Source organism: Etheostoma cragini, chromosome 13 (genome assembly GCF_013103735.1).
Source record: "Etheostoma cragini isolate CJK2018 chromosome 13, CSU_Ecrag_1.0, whole genome shotgun sequence".
In the NCBI taxonomy this organism is placed as follows: domain Eukaryota; kingdom Metazoa; phylum Chordata; class Actinopteri; order Perciformes; family Percidae; genus Etheostoma; species Etheostoma cragini.
Genome location: NC_048419.1, coordinates 6,854,134 through 6,865,100, shown reverse-complemented (window position 1 = coordinate 6,865,100; position 10,967 = coordinate 6,854,134). Strand labels below are relative to the sequence as shown.

General features: G+C 42.5%; 1 protein-coding gene across 2 annotated transcripts in view; it reads right to left on the bottom strand.

Annotated features, from left to right (window-relative positions):
• Window positions 1-1,941: 1,941 nt before the first annotated feature.
• The window catches only part of LOC117955457 (myotonin-protein kinase), a 32,052-nt gene continuing 23,026 nt past the window's right edge, over window positions 1,942-10,967 (bottom strand). For both annotated transcript variants that reach the window (XM_034889985.1, XM_034889986.1), the window contains exons 14-17: window positions 5,701-5,798; window positions 4,763-4,824; window positions 4,426-4,500; window positions 1,942-2,269 (exon numbers count right to left, since the gene is read on the bottom strand). In XM_034889985.1, coding sequence (XP_034745876.1) covers window positions 2,168-2,269; window positions 4,426-4,500; window positions 4,763-4,824; window positions 5,701-5,798 — 337 coding nt within the window. In that variant the 3' untranslated portion in view covers window positions 1,942-2,167. The remainder of the gene's footprint in view (window positions 2,270-4,425; window positions 4,501-4,762; window positions 4,825-5,700; window positions 5,799-10,967) is intronic.

Below are 10,967 nucleotides of genomic sequence, written 5' to 3'. Positions count from 1 at the left end.
ATCTGTATAGTGTCTTGAGATAACTCTTGTTATGAATTGATACTATAAATAAAATTGAATTGAATTGAATTGAATTGTCTTGTCTGCCAAAAAGATCCTTCAAGATTTTTGCAGAAAGAACCTTGGTTGGGATGATGTTGTACTTGACTTGGAGTGGAGAAGTTGGCTGAAGGAGCTCTGTCAGCTTGAAAGTTTTAAGGTTGGCAGATGTCTGAAACCTGTGGACTTTGGGGAAGTAATCTCTGCTCAGTTACACCACTTTGCAGATGCCTGTGAGAGTGGCTATGGAACAGTTACCTACCTGCTTTTATACAACATTCACAGACAAGTTCACTGTGCTTTTTTTTAATGGGTAAGGCCAGAGTGGCCCCATTGAAGCCAGTTACCATTCCTCATATGGAGTTGACAGCTGCCATGGTTGCAAGTTGATAAGTTGTGGAGGAAGGAGTTGCAGATGAAACTCCAGGACTCAATTTTTTGGGACTTCCGTACTAAAGTACATCAGCAATGAGACCTCAAGGTTTCAGACCTTTGTAGCCAAAGATATTGTTTCAAAGATAATCAGCATATCAAATCCATCTCAGTGGAGATACGTTAACACCACATGAATCCTGCTGACCTGGCTTCTAGGAGAGTAAAGGTGGCAATGCTTCTGAAAGATAACATTTGGGTGTATTGACCTCAATTTCTTGTTGGACCGGAAGAGAGGTGGCTTGAAAACCCTGATGACTCTGGGGGAATCTTACCCGACGACCCTAAAGTCAAGATGAGCTTGATGATGAAGGCTGTACAAGGCTGTACAGGCTGAAGAGACCGAATGCCCAGAAGAGTCAATCATGGAGGTCGACATGCCTTTATGACAAAAAGTTGAAGTTTATTTTCCCCCTCAAAAACAGGTAATTGAGCACTGTAGTGGTTATGACCATATCAGTGACTATGTACATAACTACAAGGAAACGGTCCAAATGATGCCAGTGGCTTTCACTGTAATAGCGTTATGGAAGGCTAGCTAGTCTATTATCACTGAGTCTGGGCTCACTGAGCTCCATCCAGAGGTCATGATGCAGTATTGTGGCCGCCTTTTAAGAGCTTAATTTTGGTCAATAATCACAATTTTATGAAACAGTTATTTTTACTTAATTCCTTTATTCATTACGTTCTACTCATCCAAGAAGATGGAGAGGGTCCATCCTCTTTCCCCAGTGTCTGTGTGTGTGTGTACAGAATTTTAAATGACTACATTTTTGTCCAATGCCAAACTTAAGTCAAAGTCCACAAAACAATGGTGGCGTCACAGTGGTCCCGTCCACTCCATTTGTTTGGACTGTGCTTGGACATCACAACAACATTTAAAATGTTCAATCATTTAAAACAAGTTCACTAATGACAACATTAAAAAGACATTTGCAAAAGACGTCACAAATGCTTTCGTTACAGCTTGACACAAATGTTTAATTGACACGGATGTGTCTTAATGATGTGTCACTGTACAGGATTATTGGATGTTACTAATCATCTGGTAGCCATACAACTGTGAATTAGCCATTCATTATGAAAAAAAGAATGAAATAGTTGATGTCAATCAGTTTATACAAGTGTGACATTACTATTCTGCCTGAATTATGATTCATATCTGACTTTATCGCTTATATTTTCCACCCTAGATCCACAACTATTTGCCTTCATTTATGCAGTGTGAATTACCTTTCACACTATCAGAACCTGTGAAGGTGTTGCCTAAGTTAATGTACAGAACATGGTCATTATTAGTAACCATTGAATACTAAAACAGGCACAGCAAAAACATGCCTATTGTAGTACAACACAAGTGCAAGGTGTAGAGACACGATACACAAGATTCTGGCCACTCTCTGTGTCACTCAAACATAATTATTATAACACATCAAAGTAAGTTTAGTGTTTTTCTCAGTGTGTTCTGAACTCAGTGCATCTCTATTGTGACTTTAAATCAAGTAAGCAAGCAAGGTAGTCATCATTACTTCCTCATTAGCTCCCAGTAGCCTGGCCTGCCTTTTTCCGTTGGAAAACTTAATTTTGAAAGTTTAGGAGGCTGAGTCGTGGCGCCGGGAGTGGGCGTAAAGCAGGGGCTCAGCTCTTTGTCTTGTTACAGTGGAAGAAGTCAGCATTTGCCATCTTGGAAGCGCATTCAGGAGAGCTCAGTATAACACTGTTTCTTCCAGGCTTGGAGCGTCCCCCCTTCTGAACAAACAAGCAGGTATGACTCACTCTTCACCTGTGGCAGGCGAACCTGAAGGACAGACAATCAGGACATAAAAAGGTTATTATTTTGGATTAGATTAAATTATATGATGGATTAAATTTTATATTCTAGTTTCTTAAAGGTAGCCACCCTTTGCTTTTTTTGATAGCGCTGCAAACCCTTGGGGTTCGCTCTATGAGCTTCAACAGGTAGTCAATTAGTGGAATCTCTTGCCTTATCAATGGAATTGGGACCATCAGTTGTGTTGTGCAGAAGTCAGGTTGAAACACAGCCGACAGCCCTATTGGACAACTGTTAGAATTCATATTATGGCAAGAATCAATCAGCTAAGTAAAGAAAAAATAGTAGTCATCATTAATTTCAGAAATGAAGGTCAGTTGGTCAGGAAAGTTGCAAAAACTTTGAATGTGTCCCCAAGTGCATTCACAAAAACCATCAAGCGCTCCAACGAAACTGGCTCACATGAGGACCGCCCCAGGAAAATAAGACCAAGTGTCACCTCTGCTGCTGAAGATAAATTCATCTGAGTCACCAGCCTCAGAAATCGCAAGTTAACAGCAGCTCGGATTAGAGACCAGATGAATACCACACAGCGTTCTATCAGCAGACACCTCCCTAGAACAACTGTTAAGAGGAGACTGCACGAATCAGGCCTTCATGGTCAAAGAGCAGGTAGAAAACTACTGCTAAGGAGCGTAAACAAGCAGAATAGATTTGTTAGGGTCAGGAAACACAAGGAATGGACATTTGACCACTGAAAATCTGGGTTTTGGTCTGATTAGTCCAAGTTTGAGATCTTTAATTGCAACCGCTGTGTCTTTGCGCAACGGAGAAAAGGTTACCGGATGGATTCTACATGTCTGGTTCCCACCGTGAAGCATGAAGGAGGAGGTGTGATGGTGCTGGGGTTCTTTGCTGGTGACACTGTTGCTGGTGAAATTGGGGATTATTAAAAATTTAAGGCATACTGAACATGCCATCCCATCCAGTTTGCGTTTAGTTGAACCATAATTTATTTTTCAACAGGACAATGACCCCAAACACACCTCCAGGCTGTGTAAGGGCTATGTGACCATGAAGGAGAGTGATGGAGTGCTGCGCATCCACAGTCAACAAACCTGAACCCAATTTAGATGGTTTGGGGAGAGCTAGACCGCAGAGTGAAGGCAAAAGGGCCAACAAGAACTGAGCATCTCTGGGAACTCCTTCAAGACTGTTGGGAAACCATTTCAGGTGAAGCTCATCTAGAGAATGCCAAGAGTGTGCAAAGCAGTAATCAGAGCAAAGGGTGGCTATTTTGAAGAAACTAGACTATAAGACATGTTTTTAGTTATTTCACACTTTTTTGTTAAGACCATAAATTCATATGTGTTTATTCATAGGTTTGATGCTTTCAGTGATGATCTACAATGTGAATAGTCATGAAAATAAAGAAAACACATTGAATGAGAAGGTGATTCCAAACCTTTGGCCTGCACTGTGTGTGTATATATATATATTCACACACACACACACACACACACACACACACACACACACACACACACACACACACACACACACACACACACACACACACACACGCACACACACGCACACACACGCACACACACGGTCAAAAGTTTGGGGTCACTTACATATTCTATACCACTCCATTATAGACAGAATACCAGCTGATCTGAATGGGAGGCTGATCTTTAATCTACATTGTCCAATATCAGCAACCATACATCCAATGTTCCAAAGGCACATTCTGTTTATTAATCTGATATTATTATTTTTTTAAATAACTAGAAAAACACTGGAGAACCATTTTGCAATTATGTAAGAACAGAATATAATCTGAAAACTGCTGCCCTGGTTAAAAAAACAAGGCAACTGATCTCAGCTGGCATTCTGTCTACAGTATCGTGCAAAAGAAATTTCTACGTGATCCCAAACATTTGACTTCTTGACCGGCATCCTTTAGCTTAAGTAAAGTTTTGAATGCAACACTGTAATGTTTCTATATTACCTAAATGTGTAAAAAACAAACAAACAGAATACTTCTACCACTGATGAAATAATCTCCCACATACAACTCCAAAACAAATCAATAGCATACACATGTTAGTATTGCTTTCAAAACCCCACATCAGTTAAATCCTAAATGACAGATTGCAGTTTGAGCATTTTGCCCGTACCCGATGGAATAGGAGCAAGTGGCGGTGAAGAGGAATCACTAGGGGGTAATGACAGGTTGGGGGCACTCTCTCCCTCTGTAACACATGCAAGTAAGACAAGTGAACCACTTTGAAGAAACAAAAATGATATAGGTTTGTCTTATGAATAAGAGCAATGGCATTTAATGTGATCCAGAATACTCTCTGCCTGCCCATTAGCAAGCATGAAGTCACTTATGGAACAATTGCTGAGCCTCTGCAAATTATATGACAATAAAACATGCTGTTTGAAAAGTGTTTTTATTTTCCATGTCAGTCAGAGAAAGAGATCATGAAAGTGTATTAAAGATAAGCTTACATCCCCTGGTGTGGCCACACAGTAGTCAGGTGGAGCAAGAGTTGCTGGGCAGATACTCAGTGCTGTGATTGGAGGAGAGAGAGGAACATCAGAGCCTATGATATGCGGCAGCGCAGCTGAAGGCATTCAGCCTTTGGATGCACTGCTTGTCAACAAGACTTGATATGAGGCAAATATTAAGAACAAAACCAAAACAGTACATAATTGTGATGATGGAAGAGATGAAGGTGTGAGAAAGGAGGGAGAAAGAACCAATGGAGAAAGCAGTGACTGGAGTGAAATAAGCCATTGACTGTAAGATTTGTATCATCACAGAAAGGTACTTGTTTTTTCCCACATGGTTCGAATTGTGATCATTATTCATAACTGCCATTCATTAGTCCAGCAGCTGGAAATAACCGTACTAATTTATAGAGACAGGCTTAAAAGTTCCTGCATACCAAGACTATTCTTGTAGTGGCTATTTATCACCATGTTCTGAATGAGGCTTTCAATATAAGCATATACTGCCAGGACTGTGCAGCTCTGTGCTTATTCAGAGTGGCTCATATTGTCTGAAACTAATTCTGCTTCCTTTTGAGGATGTTGTTCTTAAGAGACTCTGGACTGTGTGATAAGAAAATGTTACTATATTACCTGGCATTCTAAAAACAGCCTTAGAAGATTGTTTTCAACCAACTGGGTACATGTCGACAAAATGTAAACCAAAGCCACATGTCTACCTCTATATAGCCTTGACTTTTAAAGTTCCATTGCATTTCATCAACAGCTGCACAGATATGTGGTAGTTGTTTAAGTAAAACACCCCTATGATTAGCTATATTATGCATCTCTCCTTGTTCTCCCTGTCCCTGTTTAAATAAAATTACAGAACATGATTAAATGAAACAGAAGCAAAGATGAAGGCGGGATAAGGAAGCAGGGTGTTGAACCCTTGCCTGTCTCCTTGGAGGCTCTCCAGTCCAGCATCTCCCTCTTCAATCTTTCCATTTCTTTCTCCAGCTCACAATATCTCATCTCTGCTTCTTGTAAACGTCTGGTGGAAAAAGAAGGAAACACTATGACTTTTTCAAATTACATTTTCATACTAGGCTGGGATGGTGTACTATCACTGCATTATTTAAAGTATTAGTAAGGGTTCAACTTTGTCCACCATCATCCATAAATACCTGACAAAGGACACCTCAATGGGCTTTAACCTGTTTATACCATGGTCACTTATAATATATTATAATAACATAACGTTAGACCCAGCAGCAGCATATCAGCGGACTGCTAACATTAAACCCAGCTGCAACGGTTCAGTGGAATCCTAAAGTTAGACCTAGCCCGTTGTTCAGCTAATTCTCTGTAAGCAATGCAGCATAAAAGGACGGCGGAGTCAGCCAGCCGGTGTTAGTTGGCGAATGTTAGCTTGCTAACTCTACCTTAACGTTACCCCGTCGCCACTTTGTTGACAGAAAACGAGCCAAATACAGATGTCACTCGTGGCAATAGCAATGTGGTTTGGGTGGATGAAGCATGAAGTTAATGTGACTCAATTAGCAACTGGCTCTCGTAATTAGGGATGGGCCGAGTAATCAGCTGAAATGAGTATCCGGTACAGATATAGCACTTTTGCCGAGTACAAGTGTTATACGATTAATATGAGTCAATATCTGTACTCTGATCGAATGAAACTCTCAGCTGAACACGCAGCGTTCTGTGATAGTCACAGCGCCCCCCCCCCACACACACACACACACACACGCTCGCCTCATTCACACACACACAGAACACGGAGAACAGCGCGTGCACGCTCTCTCCCTTACTATCTCTCTCTCTCTCTCTCTCAGTCAATCAGGTCCGCGGGTCTGTTCCGTTAACGTTTAGGGTTTCTTCAGCTTCAGTTTGTTTTTAACTTCGGGTTTGTAGTACTTACATAGTAACCAGTAGATTTCTGGTAAACGTGGGGTTTCAGACATGCTGCTGCTTGGTTTGAATGTGATTCCCGTTGCGTCTGCCGTCGGAGTTTTTTTTTTTTTTAACCGTCAGCTGTCATTAAACTCAATGCAGATCTGAGAAACAGTATCTGACCACCCGCACCCCCCAGCTCTGTCTTTTTATTTCTCACTCTCTGTGTCTCTCTCTTACTCACTGACACACACACACACACACACACACACACACACACACACAAACACACACTCACACATACCTGGTGTGGAAATAAAAAAGAACCAAAAACAAAAATCCCACTGATCATAAAAAAAATTAGTTATAAGTTATAAGTTATATTGAGTATGAAAACTCTTGTTCATTACATTTTACTTCATAATTGCAACCCATGACAACACCATTGATCTGAAGCTCGATACTGTCATGTAAATAGTTTTCTAATCAGCAATAAATATAACAATTTCTGATCAACTCATATCAATTGCATGCTTAAATAACATACTGGTTAAAGCCCCGCCCATTCCAAGACAACCCGACACACTTCCGGGTTCAATTCTGTCCACTTCCGGGTTAGGCCACTACTACTAAGTCACCACTACTTCTAGCGATACACTGCACACCGGCATGCAAAGTATTACTTTATTTAATGGAGTCTGGAGATCCTTTTTTTCTTGATGAAGGGGAAATCTATTCTTGGGGCGCTTTTGTTTCAACTGAATTGTATTAATGTTGTTAGTGCTGTTCATTTGAATTCGGCATTAGCGGAAAAAACAAAATTATAAAATGATAAATCTTTACCCATACAAGTATCTTTTGTGCATAAACAACTGTACTTGTCCAAAGGACAAGTGCCTCTAAAAGTTAATGGCAAGCCCTGAATCACTTAAAAAAACTGTCCAAAGCAGCACCATTGAAGTCCACGGACGCTAGGCTTCAACAGGGAAATGCACTGTGACGCAACGTGAATGTATTCTAACGCATTTTCAGTTAATAAAATGTTAACACAATATATATTTGACAATTAATTTTTTTATATTTTAGGGGAAGCTGAGCTTCCTTTGCAGGCTTAAAAAAATTGCCACTTATGCTCAACCGTGGACCACGTAGTGGTGTGTCTTAAAGTGGTGTCCACGTCAAATGCCCAAGTGGGTCAGTCCCCCGTACACATGGAATACGTAACTCTGTGGAGAGGTAGTCTTGATACAATAAAGAACATCATATTCCATACCCATCTTTCTTATTCTTTCTTAAGTTTGTGCAAACTCATGCCAAAATGAAAACAGCTTTGCCTTACAAGCCTCCCGCGCAGTATCTCTCAGAAGTGAGAGACTTACAGCAAAGGAGTGGATAACTCAGAACCCCATCTCGGGTCAGCAAAACAGAAGTTGGGAACTCTTCCTCCCCAGACCCTAAAAACCCTCAAGAGGATCCAGACAACAAATGCCCAATCCACAAAAAGCTCCATTCCCTCAGAAATTGCAGGAGCTTCTGGAAAAGGCTGGTTGAAGACTAAAAGGGCTTTCTAAAAGAGCATTTTATGTGCTTTAAATGCTGTGCATTAGTGACCCATCAAGCTAAAGACTGCAAAGCAGACATCCACTGTTCATCCATTGAGTGGAACAGTAATCGTCACACCTCAGCTCTTCATACTGGTCCACCCACTTGGGCAGCGACACGGTCCGCACATCTGCCATTTGAGAGCATAGTGGGGAGAAAGATGAAGAAGCCTCAGAGATAGCCACTTCAAATTGCACTGCGGTATGTGGGGACGGTCTCCAAGGTAAATCCTGTTCTAAGATAACTCTAGTCAATGTCCAGGGACATCCTGATAAGAATAAGAAAATGTATGTGATGTCAGCCAACCAAAGCAAATTATTGGGATTCATTGAAACGCTTCTCTTTATACCCTCAAGACAGGCTCTGGCACAACGGACAACACCGGGAGTAGTGCCAGGGGCTTAATGGTGGAGCCAGCTAATGTCGGAGCACCCCTCTATCTACGTACCCTCATTCATTGTAACCTCATCCCTCATAAGGGAAGACATTCTTACACCAGAGACTGTGAGCGACATCCTCACCTGAAAATGGATTTTGATCAAGAAACCTGAAATGAAGTTCCACTTTGTGGATTTCATGAAGAAAGTCTTCAGCACTGGATACATATAACCAGCTCCCACTGGTACTTACCAAGTTTTGAAATGTATCACACCCAGAAACTGGGGCAAATCAGAGTTTGATTCAAGAGCACAGCATAACAACATGTATCTTTTAAAATATGCCTCTTTGGGGTCCAGATCACAACAACAGTTTCCTTGGGTTCCTTGTTTGCTTCAGGACTGAGCTGGTTGCTGGAGTTCCACGTGAAGGTCCATGTGTTTGGCAATTGTCCCTACAAGGCTGTGGCCATCTATCGGCTGAAGAAGACCGCCATGCAAGTAGAGAAGGAGTTTGCGCTGAAGCGAGACAATTTGTGGGACAGTCTTTCTATGTTGATGAGATTAGATCATTCTGCAGTGCAATAGAGGCCATTGACATGCTGAAGACGGCTTACGATATTTTGGCTGTGTCCAACCTCAGACTGCACAACATTGCTTCTAACACTGGAGTTAATGGGAACTTCCCTGGATCGAGACCTTGCTAAAAGCTTGCAAGACCTTAGCATTGGCCAAAATTTACCCCCAATCCAACACATTCTGGGGCTTGGATGGGACCTGTCAACCAAAACCTTTTGCATGGTTGACAGCAAAAAGCTCTTCACACAACGTAGCGTATTGTCGACCATTAACAGTTTGTTTGCTGCGCCTGTCACCATTCAAGGCCATACTATCCTGAGAGAGCTTACCACTGATACCTGTGAATAGGATGTGCCACTGCTGAAAAACAAATTGGAGTGGATAAGATGGCAGTTTTGTTGCAAGCTCAAGTTCAAGATTCCTTTGCTGTACACGTGACTGCCATTTTCTGAAGTTCAGAAGGAAGAAATGTCTTCTTTGATGCTTCAATCAAGGCAGTCGGGGCTTTTGCATACCTAAAAGTGACAAATGCAGAAGGACAGAGTGAAATGTGGTTCATCTCTGGTAAGGTAAATTTGCGTCAAAGCCTTACCATTCCTAGGCTTGAGCTTGGTGCAGCTGTGCTGGCGGTCAGGATTGCAGTGGACATCCTAGAAGAGCTGGAGACTGAATTGGATGACTCTTCTCTGATACGTGGTTTTTGGCAAACAAATTGAGGCAATTCTACATCTATATCCAAAACCAAGTGCAGTGAATCAGACGCAGTCACAACGCTAGGCAATGGCTCTTCATTCCTACTGATCTAAACCCAGCTGATCCAGCTAGTCAGCTTTCTCTAACCTCCAGGCTAACAGGACCCACTTTCCTCACTGATTCTCAACTAAATCAACAAGACAAAGAAAGCTCTGTTTCTGGAATGGATGTTGAGGTACTGCCGGAGCTCATCTTTCAGACATCAAGTTTGGCAGTGCACGCTTTGAGCATTTCTCCAGTTGGAGGCCTCTCTCAACACCAGTTCTCCCCGCTGTCTCATTAATTTTTCACCTCAACCAGGCCAACGTTAAAATCTTTCTCACTGTGCAAGGTCTATGAAGAGATTAGTTGCATCTAGAATGGGAAGCCTGTCTTAAACATAGCCCAATCAGCAAACTCTGCCCCCTCATTGACTCACACAAGTTCCTCAGGGTTGGAGGTCATAATAACATCAGATAAATGTCACTCAGTACTTGTTCCAGGCAGATCTCGTGTTGTCACATTTCCATCCATCCATCCATCTTCGACCGCTTATCCGTTATCGGGTCGCGGGGGCAGCAGCTCCAGCAGGGGACCCCAAACTTCCCTTTTCCCGAGCCACATCAACCAGCTCCGACTGGGGGATCCCGAGGCGTTCCCAGGCCAGGTTGGAGATATAATCTCGCCACCTAGTCCTGGGTCTTCCCCGAGGCCTCCTCCCAGCTGGACGTGCCTGGAACACCTCCCTAGGGAGGCGCCCAGGAGGCATCCTTACCAGATGCCCGAACCACCTCAACTGGCTCCTTTCGACGCGAAGGAGCAACGGCTCTACTCCGAGCTCCTCTCGGATGATTGAGCTTCTCACCCTATCTCTAAGGGAGACGTCAGCCACCCTCCTGAGGAAACCCATTTTGGCCGCTTGTACCCTGGATCTCGTTCTTTCGGTCATGACCATAGGTGAGGGTAGGAACGAAAATTGCCCGGTAGATCGAGAGCTTTGCCTTCTGGCTCAGCTCCCTTTT